Source organism: Brassica napus, chromosome A2 (genome assembly GCF_020379485.1).
Source record: "Brassica napus cultivar Da-Ae chromosome A2, Da-Ae, whole genome shotgun sequence".
In the NCBI taxonomy this organism is placed as follows: Eukaryota; Viridiplantae; Streptophyta; class Magnoliopsida; order Brassicales; family Brassicaceae; genus Brassica; species Brassica napus.
The window spans coordinates 28,976,319-28,992,888 of NC_063435.1; the positions used below are offsets into that span (position 1 = coordinate 28,976,319).

The following is a 16,570-nucleotide window of genomic DNA, read 5'->3' on the forward strand; positions in this document are numbered from 1 at the left end:
AACTCATTTTTCATAATATTCCTTTTGTACACATGTTTGATCATTATACGGGTAGTGTAAATCAATTTATTCTCAGCTCTTATTTAGATTTAGTTTGATGAAGAAATTGATTCTTATAAAAATAGAGAAGAACAGAGAGCAATAGAAAATAAATAATTGGTGCTACATAGATTGATAAATAAATTGATCCTTTTCTACAACAATGAATCGATCCTTTCTAAAAGTAGTTTCAGAGAAAAGTGGAGGTTAATATAAAATAAATAATTGGTGCAAATTTATAGTTTGGTGAATATATTAATCCTTTCTAAAAATAGATCGAGAAAAGAGGAAATCAATTTGAAAAAAAAAAACCATTCGTCGCCTCAAATTCAGTTCAATTTTGACTTTCTTAACATCTATATAAACCAAGTTCTCCTAGAAAGCATATACAGAAGAAAAAAACCTCAAAAAAACAAAAAAATAATATTAACAATAAGAATAAATATTTTCTTGTTTATATTAAGTATCTCCAAGGAAAAAATGGGAAGAATCTCATTAGCAGTATGTTTAGTGTTACTTGTTGCATTAAGCAATGTATATGAAACACAAGCTCAAGCTCAAGCTCAAGCTCAAGCTCAAGGGAAGACATTCTCCGTACTCGATTATTTGGCTCTCTTTCCCAAAACGGGCAAAGAGTTTGCGCCTTACGCTTCCAAAGGTTTACTAGATTTCGTAGGTGCCTTGGAGGGTAAGTCTCCCACGACCGTAGAGTTCAAGAACTTCTTCACAAATCTGAAAGGTTACATAACGAGTTGCTTTCAACCGGCACCACCCGGATCAGTCAAATCTGACCAGCTCTTCACGGCTATTTCTGCATTGAAGGGTTCCCAAACCGGAACATCAGTAAGTTTTCATTAGTTAAAAATGTTCTAAAATTCGGTTTTGGTGGGCTAAGCACCCGTCTAGGTGGCAAATCGATAATAACCGAAATGAATTTTCTAGATACTCTTTAAAAAAATAAAATAAAATCGTTATAAGCAATATCTAGACATTTGCTTAGGCACTAATCTTCTATAAAATGTCTAACTAATGACTAGCAATTTTTGAAAAAGATTGTATGTGTATGTTTTATGTGATAGTTTGATTCATGGAGGTTGATAGAGGCCTTGGTTTCAATGGAGAAGCTTTCTACTGAGATGAAGACAAGCACTTCAAATGTAATGCCTGATCCACAATGGGATAGGTTGTCCGGGTCTATGTTCGAATGGGTCGGAAGGATTGGTCTATTTGTGAAGGCGGTCTCCGAGATAAATGGCAAACCAATCGAGCTAACACAATTTGATATTGATTATACCGACCCTACATATGCATCTCTTTCTAAGCAATCTAGCGTTCGTCAATCAACATCACCGTTCTCGTTACCTTTCTATTTACGAAACATTCCCAAAACGGGCAAAGATGTTGAGCCATTCGCTTACACAGGCATGCAAACCTTCTTACTTGACCTAGAAACTAGGTGTCTTGCAAACAAAGATTTCAAGGAGTTCTTTGTTAAGCTGAATGACTACATGGCCAGCTTCAAGACTGTATCACCTGATACGTATTCAATAGAGAGCGATAATATTTCAACTCAAGCTATGCACCTATTCTTAGCTTTGTCTCCATTGGATGGTACCCAAGTTGGAAAATCAGTAAGTGTTCATTCCCTTAGACACTTCCCTTGATGATTCAAAAGTTTTAACCACTAGACGACCAACTCCACGTTCGTTAGTTATAGACTTTTTAAAAAAATATATGAGCATGTTATAGACTTCTTTACATTCTTTTGTTTTTAATGATAATAGGATCCGTGGAAGCTGGTTGATGGGTTGGTGACAATGGGAGATGCTTTGGTTGAGATAAAGAAGAGTGGTCCGGGTGCGATAACGTTTGAACAAAGTAAGGAACTGACATCGGCCATGGTGAAATGGGGTCGAGCAGTAGGTGAATTCGTGAAGGCAGCTTCTGCTAAGAAAGGAGTAACTATGGATATATCATTTGAAAACTATGCCAGCTCTAATGCTTCTCCTACTAAAGCAGCAGCTGGAAACGGTGGAAATATCCCCACAGGACAATCAGCAAAGACTAAAGCTTAGTGTACTTCTTCAAGCAAGACGATTGAGATTTTTCATTTTCTTTTCTTTCTTATTTTTATTATTCAAACAAGAAAAATTTGCAGAATGTGAGAGATGATTTGAATAAAATATATGTTTCAAACATCTCGTCCTAAAATGTATTAGGATATGATTATAAATTTTGTAAATTACATCATTATAAACTACATTTCAACAATTGTTATTTTTCCAAGTGAGCTGTTTCTTGATTTATGGTTGGGAATTAGCTTGGCCAAAAATCCAGAAACTGAGATCCAAACCGAAATTTTTGAATCCAAATCCGATCCAAAGTGTAAGAATATTTAAATAGATTCATTATTTCTACTAGTAATTTACTTGTTTAGCGGGTACCATCTCAGTTTTTGTTATTGATCCAAACAAGTAGAAATAATGAAATATACTAGTGAACTCCTAACTAAATATTGTATGATACGGTACATTATAACACCAAAGGTTTCGTGGTGTAGTTGGTTATCACGTCAGTCTAACACACTGAAGGTCTCCGGTTCGAACCCGGGCGAAGCCATAATCGTTTTTATTTACTCTATTAATTGTGAATCAATGATTTGTTTATTCACTAAACGTTCTCATTTCTTCCCTCTGTTAGATATAGTTTTCACGGACTCTCAGTTAGGTCGTTTACTTTCTTTATGCGTCTTTGTTCAGTCATGATCTCAGCAGGTGATCACCAGTCTTTGCAAACGGGACAGCAAAATGTGTCGGCAAATTCACTTGAATGGTAATTACATCCGCAACTTAGTAGAGCATAGACCGATTCATAGTAGACGATGTAAGGAAACTGTTAAGTCTAGTAAGATCATTTTACTCTAAGAACAGTCATATTTTGATTCCTGTTTCATCATCTCATGTAGTCTGGTATTGTCATTGTCTCATACGTTCACTGATGTTGATACCGGATTTGTCACACAATCCTTCCCACCAACAGAACAAGTTGATTAATGGTTCGGCAAATCTTGGTTTAGAAGAAACGGTGTGACGTTTGGACCGACTTAAGATCGAAGTGGTTAAAAGACTTGTTCAGAGATTATTGAATGAATCAAGATCATTATATTTAACTAAAAGATATACACATTCCAAGAATTAAGGAAGTCAAAGCTAAAATAAAGGAACACGTGCAACATCATACCGAGTTCGACGGTGGCGAGCTCCTCTTATAAAAGACAAAGACGTAGCTCTCGAGGGGGGTGGGGAGGCTATTTTCAGAGAGCTCTCATAAGAAAAAAGATACATAAATAAGAGAAGGTATAGTATTAGAAGAAGAAGGATAAACGACCATAATACTTATAATCACTTCCATGATTATCGAATCATTATGTTTCAATCTTATGGACCACAACGAGGAACCTAGATCATGCTTATGGCACGAGCTCGTAAATACGATGCCATTTACACAAAGCCAATGTCTCACACAAGACCAATGAAACCAGACGAACCCGGAGTCTCGCTCGAGACTGATGAAACCGACATCTCATTCGAGGTGATGAAATCGAACTACGTTAAGACTTGTCTCGTCGAGGGTACGTAGACAGCTCGGAATCGAGTTCAGTCACAGTCCTTCTCTCTCCCGATGTCTCTATGCTATTTGGCATACAAATATAGTTCATTTTTATCGACTCATACATGATTACATCGTTGTGTTCTGAGGATATTGTTGTCCATGTTATTTATTCCCTAATTGTTTTCATTTAAACACTACAAAATACTTAGTGTAAATTTTAGGATCTAAACTTAGGCTTCTAACTCTGAACTTTGTAGAAATAAATCATAACTGTTGTAAGGCAGCTATCAGCTAAGCAGCGTGCAGCAAAGTCGCCAGATGTAAAGTTAATGCCTAGTTAATTTATTTACATCAAGAAAAGTAAATGACAGAAAAAGTTAAGCCTTGAAAGGTAACATTTGCTTCTTTTTTTAACTTGATTAGAGTATTCTTACAATGTTTGGGTAACCTTATCTTAGATATAAAAAGAGAGAAAGTCACACTTACACACACGTTTTAGATTCGAATTGGATTGTAATATCTTTAATCTTTCTAAAATTGTCAAAAAATCTGTTCTCATGATTAGACATCAAAGACTTGAAGTTGCAACTGCACGTGTTATTTAATTACCTCATTCTTAGAAATTGCAACTGTTGTTTTAACTTCCTAGAAGCTTGAAAGTGATTCTTAATGGGACATCACTACTCAGGCCTTAGCACTAGAAGTCGTACGTGTTACATTTTTTCGACGCCAAAATCATATTGTAGCAGCATTTTGCTTGTGGACTTTGTCATATTATACAGTCATCAGGTTTTGGTGGTTACTTTTCCTTTTCCAGATATTTAATTTTTCTCCTTTTAATTTTTGGGGTAAAACTATATGTTGGGATTTAGCAGATAAGAGAGAGTCTTGTCTCATGTTATATTTCCTTTTATCTTCATATGAATGCTTATTGTTTACAGTAGTGTAATAATTGGTAGGTCTTACCAGGAGTGGGAGTAGTCAAATCTTTGGATACTTGATGAGATAAAAACAGAATGTTATTCATACTACTTCCACTAAAAAGCTTTTATGTGTTGCATTCGACTGAATCAGTACTTTGATATATCGGGGAAGACACCAAAGCTTTGTTGTTGCAGTTTCTTCTAATTGTATATTTTGAGGGTGTCTGAATTTGAAAATTGACATATAATATTTAAAGAAGACTATAATTGTTCGAAGACCAAACGGCGTTTTCTTTGGCTTCGAATGTTACGAATCACCATGTTCCGCACCGCAGTTAACAGTAACAAAAATCTCTACATATACCATATATTTATACGTTTTTATAACTGTTAAAATCGCACCACAGTTAAACCGCTTGTCATGCACCGTTCAAACCGCACAGTTATCATTCAGAGCCTTTATCTTTTCAAAGAACCTCTCAATTTGCCAAAAAGAAAAAAGAAGAAGGTTTTGTGGCAAACTCACAATTTTTTTTTTTTTTGGAACACTGCAAACTCACAATTAAATGATTTTTTCTGGTGTAAAAAAAATGATTTTTTTTCTTTAACTTTCCCTACTTTCAACACATCTCTATCGCAATTTTATTCATTAATCCATTGTGTAGTCATCGCATGTATTACGAGAAGTAAAGAAACGATGGTCATGCACTCATGCTACAGATAAAGTTTTAAGAAGAAATTAAAGATAAGAACGAAGGCTTTTTACAAACAGTAATGATGTAAAAGAGATAGAACAAGAAGATGTGGGCATGTGAGTATAAAGACATGGACAAGTTTGACTTTGACCTTTGCCTAACTTCCATTTGTGTGATGGTTAGTTGGTTACGTCTACTGCACACAACAATTAGCCGAAACTATATTCAATCTCCTCTCCCCTAATCTCATCTACTATATATTAATTAAAAGTTTAATCCAATAATTTATAATAATTAGCATCGCTAATTAAGATTGAGTTGATTCATTGCTTACCATAGTTCAGTATTTCTCCATTATTAACACCACGTAGTCCATGTTAATCTTTTTTTGGTAAAGAATATTACGAATATTTTAGCAAAAAAAAAAAAAAGAATATTACTCGAAGACATTAACGCAATTTTTCATTTGTCATATTTGTTTAAATCCTAGTACTTTTTAAGTTTCTTTGCTTCTGCCTTATGTTAATTGAGTCATATCAATAAGAGCATCTCTAATTTTTCTATATTTTCTAAAAATAGAATCATTCTATTACAAAAGTATACACAGCATTAAATGCATCTCTATGAAAGAGTTCATCTATTATAAAAGAAAATATAAAAATAAATTGGAAATAATCTAATTATTGGCTAATATTATACATATTATTAATTTGAGCTCAATAGCTTTTATTTGAAATCAAATTCTTTATGAAGTTGTAAAAATATAAAATGCTTTTTTGCAAGAGTGATAGTTTTGCTTTCCAAGTATTCTTGAATCCTAATGGGGTATTTTTCATTGTTATTTTTTTTTTAGTTTTATACTTTTATAGAAAAACTCCGATTGATATTCGAGATATGATCTTAGGATATCTCCATCCTCACTCCATTTTTTCCTCTAAAATAGAGTAAAAATGAATATGGAGTAAGAAATACTCCAATCCAACTTTATATCTCACTTCATAATGAAATTTACTTCATAAATGGAGTAATCTATTTTTTGTTTGTTCATCACTCTATGATGGAGTAGGAAATAGAGTAGGATTAAAACAATTTTACTTTATTTTTAATTTTGCTTCATTTTGGAAAAAAAATAAAGTTTTACATTGGAGATGATTTTAGTCCCATAGCGAGACTGGTACCACTAATCTATATGATCTAATTTGATTAGATCTTAGTCTATTACCATAAGAATAAGATTAATTTTCCTAATTTTTTGCGTCTTTCCGTTTTGGATCACTAAATACTACCCTTGGTTTTCAAATTTTCATATGTTTTAGTGCATTTTTATAAACGCAAACAATAAATAAATATAAAATAAATGATCTATTTTTTTTTTGAACAACTAAATGATCTATTCTAATGAAATTATGAAAATGTATTTTATTGATAGTTAATGTGGAAAACTAAAGAAGACAAAGATCTATTGATCACGCGTGTGGCGTGGGCATGTGCGTGCGTAAGCGTAAGCAATAGATCATCACAAAGTCCAAAAAGTTAAAATAAAAATAAAAATATTAAGTCCACAGTTTTATTAGTATAAAAAATATTTAATTTGAAAACCTTGGTGAAATCTGAAGCAAGATTGAGGAGAGCACCCAAACACTCCTATTCATTAGGGTTGCCTACTGCTATGTTCTAATTCGTCTAATGAATTGCTTAATAAGTTTCCGAAGTTACTAACAATATGAAATGCAAGTATATATATATAATTAGGATAATAAGCCGATTTTTTTTTGAACGTCTGATTAATTATGCTATTACAACGATGAAAAATATTACATAGACGATTCTACAGCCGACAATTCTACCATCATATGAGAATGCACGTCCGACTGCATCGCTCCGAGCCGCCCTATGAGATCCATATTCGATGATACGCCCTTGCACTATGCTGAAGACCTCTTATAACCATTTTTCTCCATGATTTACATAATTTGCGTTTTTTAGGGTTTGAACCCCAGATCTCGTGGTGTAGAAGCATTAATGAACCATTAGTCAAACCACTGGATTAAAGGGGTTTCCACTAAGCCGATTATTTAAAACAGATAAATAACATATAGTTTCTAGTATTTTAAGAGAGAAGTGGTCCAAATAAGGAGATAAATCAGTTTGAACTCTCAATTTTTATGGGCAGTCTTTGAGTTTGTGTGGATCTAAATTTTATAACAAAAGGCACTGATTGCTACTTGAGGGGGGACTGCATATGAGAAAGATTGATAACTTTTAAAGTTTTCTTCATACATACTTAAATCATTATTTTGTTAATTTTAGTCATTATTTATAAGAACAACTTTATGTATTAATCTATATTCTCTTATAAATTTGTGTTGTTGGTGCAAACTAAAAGTTAGTATGTCAAGAGAATTGTATTTGTATACAAATTCAATACTTGTATTATTATAAAAATGGAAAATAATTCAAGTTCATATAAAAATAGGATTGAGTGCAGTAATATAATGAGAGAGAGGAGGTATTGGGTACAAATAAAGGTACAAAATCTCAAGATGAAGGCAAAGGAAGAGAGCAAAAGTGGGCACCATAATCCTATGGTTGACGACCAAACCATTTCCATGTGCGCCACGTAGATTATTGCGGGTGCATGATCTCAGCATGAAGTGTCATCATCACTCGACCTCGAGATCCTCCTCCTCGACTTTGAATGCAGTAGCCATTATTTTGGTTTGTAGCTAAGTTTTGTCGTTGACGTAAACTGTGGACTTCATTAATAAAATAGAAACTGATCGTTAAAACGTAGATACAGGCCATAAACAATGAACACTATGATTGACATTTGCTGGTTGGTGATTTACAAATTGAACAAATGAAGTGTTTATATTGTGTTTCTAATTCTGTAAGAAGTTAGCATATAGGTGAACTGTGGATTATTAAAGTATATAGCGCAATCGTTAATGTCTAATGTTATGTTTACATGTCAAACTGTGTTTACATTTGTATTTCCTTTTCTTTTACCAAAAGTTTAATGTAACGCAAACATGATAGTTTGTTTTGTAGATGTTAATGGGAATGTAAGACAATATACAAGGAAAAATACTATAGTTTATTGAACTGAAAAATATATACTATAGTTGATCATACATAAATTGAATATCCGTCTTATATACAAAATTTTAAAGTATCTTTTTATATTTTTAATGCTTAAACTAGATCATGATTTTCTTTATTAGTTCAGTTTATTACATAGATAAAGTAATCATATATTTTTGGGGTGAAACTTCCAAAACAATACTCCTTATACTTTCATGAAATAATTAACTTAAATCACCACAATAATTTTTTTTGAACATTAATCACCACAATAACTGACAAGCTATCTAGGGAAGAGCCCAAATAACATATGTGCTCTGACTTGACGTGCCCCCATTACTGTTGCCACGAGAGGAAGAAAATGTAACAAATTATTACGATCTTAAGTGGTAAAAGCCGACAAAGAAAAGAAAATTTTTGTCTGCGCCTCACGAAGACCTTATACTCGGCCACAATTTGGAGGGGTAACATATATAGTACAAAGTATTGAGTGATTTTATTTAGTATATATAAGGTATTAATTTGTTTTAGTTTACAAAAAAAAAAAGTATTGATTTGTTTTATTTAACTTTAATTTAATTTGGTCATATGCTTCTCTCGGAATGAATATAACTCGACATTAAAGTCATTATAAAAATATAGATATAGAAAGAAGAAATAAGAAGTGGATAAGAATCTTCTTCTTAGTGGCCAAGAAGATACTCTTTTGCGTGGAAGTATGAAAGTATCCAACCCTGCACACTTCTCGTCTCCACCCGCCTCTTTCTCCTTTTGTTCAGTCTCATTTTTCCATATTGAAAAAGTCAGATAGATAATCCGTTACGAATTTACAAGGTCTTTGCAAGTTTTTATATGCTTAGTTACTAGAAAGCATATCAACTATGGAAACACAGAAGTTTTGTTTTAGGAATAAATTAAAAAGCAAAAGTAAAAAGAAATATACAGCAGCCGAAATTGTAAGATCCACTTAAGCCGACGACTTCTCTGAAAATTAGCTTTCAAATGCCCCATTTGACATTGATTACTCATATCTTTTTTAGTTCCATTGCACTTACTTACAACGTACCATCATTCTCTTTTTTTTTTTCATTTATCATTTTTAATTACGTATTTTAAAATAGTATAAATTAATGGTGTTATATAATATATAGAAAAGTATATGACTTCCTTATTCTGCCTTTTCCTTGATCTTCTTTTTGTATCTCCTATATATACCTCAATTTCGTTCACACACTTCATCTTGTTCCACATCATCTACTCTCCCCATATTTAACCTTCTTCTACACACACACACACACACGCACGCAACCACATCTATGTGTATGTACATGTGAACTAGTACTAAGATCAATATCGTCATCAATGAATCTACCACCGGGCTTCAGGTTTTTTCCAACGGATGAAGAGCTTGTCGTCCACTTCCTCCACCGCAAAGCTTCACTCTTGCCTTGTCATCCTGACGTCATCCCAGACCTTGATCTTTACCCTTACGATCCTTGGGACCTTCCCGGTATACACACCCACATATCTCTCTCCATATATGTATCATGCAACATATATGTCCATATCTGATTCTTACCTGTCTATATATGCATGCATTTTAGATCATGTATGTATACGTATAGTTGACAATATGTGTGTGTGTGAGATAATCAAAGTTAAAGGATAGAGATTGATGTTGTCACCAACTTAAGTAACCAAACTCTCTTTTCTTAGCAGTACACTTTTGTTCGGTAGCTCTTCTTAAGGATTGTTTTGTTTCCAAAATCTTAAAATACACACCACACTAATACATTTCCTTTTTTATTCTCTTGGAAGGAATATGTTTATTGGTGAACCATAATTAGTATTGCTTTCTCCATAGTCATACATGTGCACCAATTATATCAATCATTCGATCTCATGATACACAAACACAATCAATCATATACAAATATTAGACACACGCACACACCAAACACATGTACGTAGACATACAATCAAACACACATGCTATTGACATTTGATCTTACACTAACTTTGTTAGACTATATTTTTATCCATATAGTTTGATGATGGACCATATAGTTAAGCAGGCATACGGTAGGATAGATAAACCCATATTTTCTCACCATAACACAATGATAAACCTCTGGATAGTAAGAAGAAGTTTCATATAAAGTTTTTCCAAGTTCGCGATTATATGGCATTTGTTAATGAATTAAACTTTGCATATGTATAATTATAGGGAAAGCACTGCAAGAAGGGAGGCAATGGTACTTCTATAGTAGAAAGACCCAAGAAAGAGTGACAAGCAATGGATATTGGGGATCAGTGGGAATAGACGAGCCAATCTTCACAAGCTCCACACACAAGAAAGTGGGCATAAAAAAGTATCTAACGTTCTATCTCGGAGATTCTCAGACTAACTGGGTCATGCAAGAATATTCCCTTCCAGATTCCTCTAGTCGATCTTCTAAGAGATCAAACCGTGGTTCTACTAGTTCTACACATAAACCCGTAAGTACCCATTTTGTTTCAAGACTAAAGTTATTAACTCTTTAACTTAAAGCTTACGTTTCAATTGTTATTCAAAAAAATAGGAAAAATAAAGTTTACGTTTACTAAAACCAAAATTACAATTTGACCTCCACGTATGTACGTGGTTTGGATTGTTTTGTGTGCAGGATTATAGCAAGTGGGTGATATGCAGAGTGTATGAACAAAACTGCAGCGATGAAGAAGATGATGATGGGGCAGAACTCTCATGTTTGGATGAAGTGTTCTTGTCTTTAGATGATCTCGACGAAGTAAGCTTACCGTAATAAAGATAAAAGCACTTAAAAAGAAAAGGTTTAGTGGGAAATTATTTCTATAATCTCTGTACCGTAGAAGGAAAAGGAGAATGACATCATTCTTACAAGTTATATGTTGTACGATAACCATCTCCAATTTGCAAGCAAACAGAAGCAAAAAAAGAAGAAGCTCTAGTCTTGTTGTATTTTTTACATTCAAATATATCTTTTAATACTGAATTATTGTGTTTAAAATATTTAAAATTATACAAACTGAAATCTAATTAAAGCTGTGAGCCCAAATTTGTGTGTATATGCACTGATATGAATAAATAGTCATCCATGCAACATCAGCAATTTAAATTTTAAACCAATGAAACAGTATAATAAAGATAAGGTTTATACTCAATTCAATCATTACCCTAAAATTATTGGTTAATGCAGGTTTCCCAATAAACTTGTAAATTAATTAAATATACCTATTCTTTTTGCCTAATATACCTAAGGTTAGGAGGAAAACCACATCTACTAGTCTGGGATAAAACTGCAGCCTACTTCTCATTCTCTGGACAATATTAACTAAAATATATATTTATTGGTCGAAATGGATTAGAGTTTTCACTAACAAGATCCAACACACTTGAACGTTTTTATATAAGAAATTAAAAATAATGATTATGTTACCACTGGATGCATGCAAATGGACTTCAAAAAAATAAGCCCCCACCCCATGTTGTTGAATAATCATAGGGAAAGGCTAATAGTGTGTTTAAAAAGTTATAGAGACCAACACTAACTTTTTATATACTGTTCTTTCTTTCTTGAAAGTTTATATGATTTCTGATTAAACTTAACAAACAAACCAAGAAATAAGAATTATATTTCTCTCTTTTTTAGATGGAGAGGCAGGTAGCTTGGAAAAAAATGTTTCCAATAATAAGTTATAGAGCCCTAAGATTTAGAGGTATAATATATGTTGGGATCACATTGAACTTGACTTTGGTATTATCTAATTTATGAGAAAAATCTCGAGAAGTACTAATTGTCTTTAAAAGACAAGAAAAAGGCCAGAATAAAAAATACAAAATTTAAATAATATAAGCATGTTCTGTTGAAGTACACAATCTTTCAGGTATGACCTCTACATTTTATGTACGTATGGCCTAAACCTGACCGGTTTAGGCTAGTAGGATTGGTGTTTTGTTAATTATTTATAAGAATTTGGCAATCGAGAGCCTTTTGCTCCAAGTTATAGTACTCTCTCTATAGATCTTTGATTGGTTTTAGTAGTTGTCTTGTGTCGCCGAGCCAAGCAACATTGTCTTTCCATATCTATTATATAATTTCATTTTTTATTTTCTTTTATGGGTGCTTGCTTAGCAAGCACTGACTCATGTATGATGCAAGCACTATACACACATATTAATAATAATAAAACACAAAAGAATTGAAAGGACAAAAAAATTAAGTGGGGCAAACATTGGGATGGGATTTAAATCATTGTATAGTTTTTAGGGATGGTTATGGAGATTTTCATGGTTCTGCTGAGTTAGATATTCGTAATCATAAAACCAGATAATTTCAGTGGTAAGAAAAAAAGGTAAACCATGTACATATGAGCTTTCTAACCAAAAAGATTTCGTTTACTTAGTCTAAACCAATTCGATATTGCAAATAATCAAAGTATCAATCTGATTCACTTAGAAGGCTATAAGAAGGAACGTGGGTGAACGTTGGTTGGATTACGCATTTGAATAGACTTGAAACTTAGGAATGCATAAAAGCAAACCAAACACAACACAACAAGCATCCATTGATGAGTCCACTGAAAAAAATCGATAACAACACTTCCTATACTACATTGCAAAATTCCAAATTAAAAAATCAAATAAACAAGTTCTAGCCATCGACTAGATGGTCAAGACTCATTACAAGACCCATACAAAAACACAAACCCATGAATATACAAAATGACCCAAGGGACAAAGGAATAATACTATACAATATTACATAAGCTTTTTGGTGTCTTGGTGTCTCTCTCACACCAAGAGAAAAGCTTTCAAGTTCCATAACGGAAAGTCTGTTTCAAGCTGCCATTAAGCAGAGACATTAGCCCACCTCCATGAACTCTCTCCTCCGGAACCATAAAGTCAAAGACATTCCTCCCACTCCTATTATTGTTTGTTTCAGTGTTTGAGAAGCTTAAGGACTTCATTGATGGAGGCACAAGAACCTGCATTGGTATCATCTGCTTCTGTCTTTGCTCACTGGAGTCAGTGCAATCAGAAACCACACTAACTCCCGCCAGAGAATGATCAGTAGTACTAGTAGTAGTAGTGGTTTGAGAAGAAGTAGAAACAACAAGACCACGGAAAAGCCCTGGCCCTATCAAACCAATCTTGCTTCCACCTTTCTCCATACACATACTATTATGAGCCGCACACAAACCACTCTTCCCTCTAGCAAACTTCTCACATCCCCCACCTCCCCAAGAACACCGTTTCCCACCACCATGCGCCTTGCAAAAATCAGTACTCCCTTGCGCACTCTTCTCACACCCAACACACTTACACCGTTTCCCACCGCCATGCTTCACACAACAATCAGTCCTCCCACGAGCGCTCTTAGTACACCCCGCCACAACACACCTCTTCCCACCACCGTGAGCCACACAGAAACTCGTCCCACCATGCACGCTCTTAGGACATATCCCACCTCCATCAAACATACAACGTTTCCCTCCACCGTGCGCTTTACACAGAGGAGTACTCCCTTCAGCTCCTTTAGTACACCCAGCGAATATACAACGCTTCCCACCGCCATGAGCTTTACAATAGTTAGTACTCCCTTGAGCACCTTTTGTACACTCTGACGCCTGACACCGTCTCCCACCACCGTGTGAGATACAAAGACCAGCTTGCCCCTCGGCACTTCTCGTGCATCCTTCAACTCTACACCTCTTACCGCCACCGTGTTTGATGCATAGCCCGGATTTGCCACGTGCAGCTTTAGCGCATCCCTCAGGGAAGCCGCAGCGTCTCCCACCTCCATGAGAGATACAATAATCAGTTTTGCCTTCAGCGCTCTTTGTGCACCCCAAGTGTTGGCATCTCTTTCCTCCACCGTGTGCTTTGCAGAACGTGGTTTTGCTCTCAGCGCCTTTGTTGCAACCCGCCTTCTGACACCTCTGCCCTCCTCCGTGGCCGATGCATAGCCCTGACGCTCCTCTAGCTCCTTTGCTACATCCCATGAACTTGCATTTCTTAGGATTGGTTGTTCTTTGCTGAGAAGATGTCGTCCTGTCAGAGAAAGCAGCTCCTATGGAGAACTCTGACTCATTATAAGCATCAGTACCAAAGTTGGTACTACACTCTTGCATTCTTGAAGGTCTTCTAAGGGATGACATGTAGCCACCTGACCGCGTTGCTGAGGTAGAACCTTCATCAGCTTGGGAGGCATTGGTGTCTGTATACGTCAGCAAGGAACAATCAAGTCCGCTGAAACTGTCCATGGTCAGTGCAGGAGGACCGAGCTGGAGAATTGAGTTACCACCTGATGAGAGTTCTTGGGAAGAAGATGAGACTTTGTTGTAGTAATAAGATGGAGGTGTTGGACCTAAACCGAGAACCAAACCGCAACCACCATCAGGACAGTTGGAAACATCAGAACAAAGCTTATGGTTGTAATGAGTGCTTCCAAGGCAGTTCAAGCTGAGAGCAGTATCACCAAAACGAGCTACACTCTCGTTCAAATCCATGTGAAGAAGAAGAAGGGAAGAGATGCACAATAAAATGGTCTAAAAACAAGAATACTTAAGAACAGCTTGTGAAACTATAAACATAAAAGCAACTTGAGATATAAACATCTCCCACCACTGACAAACCCCCATGTGTCTGCCCTGTCCATCTTCAAGAATGAGGAAGAAGAGCAAGAACTTTTCTGCAAGAAGTTACAAAATCTATGTCAGTAAGAATAATGGAAATTAATAATGACATGAGAGTAATAAAAAAACAGATTAGAGTCAGTAAAAAAAGAAAAATACAAATTGCAGTTAAGAGATTCAAAAGTACAGAGCAATTATTGGGTACAACAACTGTGTTTGAAAAGGACTAAGTACCAACCAAAAATGACTTATGGTTAAAAGTGAAACTTGAGATTTCCCAAGAAAAGCAGAATGAAAGAAAGGGAAAATATAAGCAGAGCTGGTTCTGAGCATAGACCATAGACCAGTGAAATATTAGCCTATAGCTCCCAAAATTTGTGTCAGTGAAGCATTAATGGGTTCTCAGCATTAATCTATAGTTCCTAAAAAAATTGATGAAAATTACATTGACATAAATCTCCAAATCATCTCCAAATTTGTAAGAATTTTTTTTTTATTAGAAGTTTTTTCTAACTCGTCTACAGCCATCAAAATGTCAAGGCCAAATAAGATTGGTTTTCAGAATAGTAATGTAAAACTCAATAACTTGTATCAAAACCTTGAAAGTCAACTTCTGTTTATAAATGATGAGAACAATATCTCAGAATTTCTAATATAGATGAAAGATCCCAAACATAATAACAAGATCTAAGGTCATATTTTGTTTATAAAGAAAAAAAGGAACACTAATGAGTCAACAAGATTCTGATATCTATATATCAAAAAGTTTCTAACTAACACATAAAGAGTATAAGATAATCAGTTCAATCATTAGGAAACCATACTAGTATAAAAGCTATCAGATTTTTTTTTTTGAACTGATAAAAGTTATCAGCTTGATGGTGAAAGAACATAACTCAATTTCAGACACAACAGAAGAGCATAAGATATTAAGACAATTACAGAAACATTTAAAGTAATAAATTCAGGAAACAAACCATGCATTCTGATCCATCATTCAGTACTTTGATCAATCACTAACTAAAGTAACAAAAATTACTAAAAGAAGAAATAAAAACCTGTTGGATCTGAGAGACAAGAGAGAGAGATTCTGAAAGCAAAGAGGAAAAAAGGAAACGTTGGAAACTGAGAATCTCCTCGTCTCAAAATCTAGGTAAGAGGAAGAAGGAGAAGAAACAAAAAAAGACTGAACACAGGTGTCTAAATATTATCGGTCTTTAAAAGAGAGAGAAGTGGAGATATTATTTACGAGCGTGGACGGCTCAGGGTCCTTCTCGTTAATAACCCGCGAGGAAGAGAGAATCCATGTAAAATTACCCGAAATGCCCTTTGTAACCGTCGCTAGTAACGGTTCTGATTGGATGAGACAGTGCTCTATTTTGGGAAATCTATTTAAATTTGCTTTTCGATGAAAACGACGCCGTCTTCTGAGAGAAAAAGTCTTATATGCCCCGTTGTTTTCTTGTTTGATTTCGAGTGGTAGTGTTGTTCCGACAAGTCACTTCTGATTTAAAATGTAAACCCATTATCGTCTTAACGCGACAAAACTGATTCCCTCCC

General features: G+C 34.7%; 3 protein-coding genes and 1 non-coding gene across 4 annotated transcripts; 3 read left to right on the forward strand and 1 right to left on the reverse strand.

Moving 5' to 3' along the window:
* Window positions 1–443: 443 nt before the first annotated feature.
* On the forward strand, window positions 444–2,253 carry LOC125588825. Its single transcript, XM_048760664.1, has 3 exons — window positions 444–882; window positions 1,119–1,670; window positions 1,824–2,253. The coding sequence occupies exons 1-3, from the start codon at window positions 520–522 to the stop codon at window positions 2,112–2,114; spliced, it is 1,206 nt and encodes a 401-aa protein (XP_048616621.1). The 5' UTR covers window positions 444–519; the 3' UTR covers window positions 2,115–2,253.
* A 331-nt stretch (window positions 2,254–2,584) lies between these two features.
* On the forward strand, window positions 2,585–2,658 carry TRNAV-AAC. Its single transcript has one exon. It is a non-coding gene; the product is annotated as a tRNA-Val (tRNA).
* Window positions 2,659–9,571: 6,913 nt separating this feature from the next.
* Window positions 9,572–11,367, forward strand: LOC125588827 (NAC domain-containing protein 104-like). Its single transcript, XM_048760669.1, has 3 exons — window positions 9,572–9,863; window positions 10,581–10,852; window positions 11,020–11,367. The coding sequence occupies exons 1-3, from the start codon at window positions 9,716–9,718 to the stop codon at window positions 11,155–11,157; spliced, it is 558 nt and encodes a 185-aa protein (XP_048616626.1). The 5' UTR covers window positions 9,572–9,715; the 3' UTR covers window positions 11,158–11,367.
* A 1,553-nt stretch (window positions 11,368–12,920) lies between these two features.
* On the reverse strand, window positions 12,921–16,272 carry LOC106404803. Its single transcript, XM_022696898.2, has 2 exons — window positions 16,069–16,272; window positions 12,921–15,066 (listed from the first exon to the last, which is right to left on the reverse strand). Exon 2 carries the CDS (start codon window positions 14,882–14,884, stop codon window positions 13,187–13,189), a length of 1,698 nt encoding a protein of 565 aa, XP_022552619.2. The 5' UTR covers window positions 14,885–15,066; window positions 16,069–16,272; the 3' UTR covers window positions 12,921–13,186.
* Window positions 16,273–16,570: the final 298 nt, after the last annotated feature.

Coding starts and splice junctions, on each gene's coding strand:
- LOC125588825 (XM_048760664.1), top strand. CDS start 520: ATGGGAAGAATCTCATTAGCAGTATGTTTAGTGTTACTTGTTGCATTA. Junction 883..1,118: donor GTTCCCAAACCGGAACATCA/GTAAGTTTTCAT, acceptor TTTATGTGATAG/TTTGATTCATGGAGGTTGAT. Junction 1,671..1,823: donor GTACCCAAGTTGGAAAATCA/GTAAGTGTTCAT, acceptor TAATGATAATAG/GATCCGTGGAAGCTGGTTGA.
- LOC125588827 (XM_048760669.1), top strand. CDS start 9,716: ATGAATCTACCACCGGGCTTCAGGTTTTTTCCAACGGATGAAGAGCTT. Junction 9,864..10,580: donor CGATCCTTGGGACCTTCCCG/GTATACACACCC, acceptor GTATAATTATAG/GGAAAGCACTGCAAGAAGGG. Junction 10,853..11,019: donor CTAGTTCTACACATAAACCC/GTAAGTACCCAT, acceptor TTTTGTGTGCAG/GATTATAGCAAGTGGGTGAT.
- LOC106404803 (XM_022696898.2), bottom strand. CDS start 14,884: ATGGATTTGAACGAGAGTGTAGCTCGTTTTGGTGATACTGCTCTCAGC.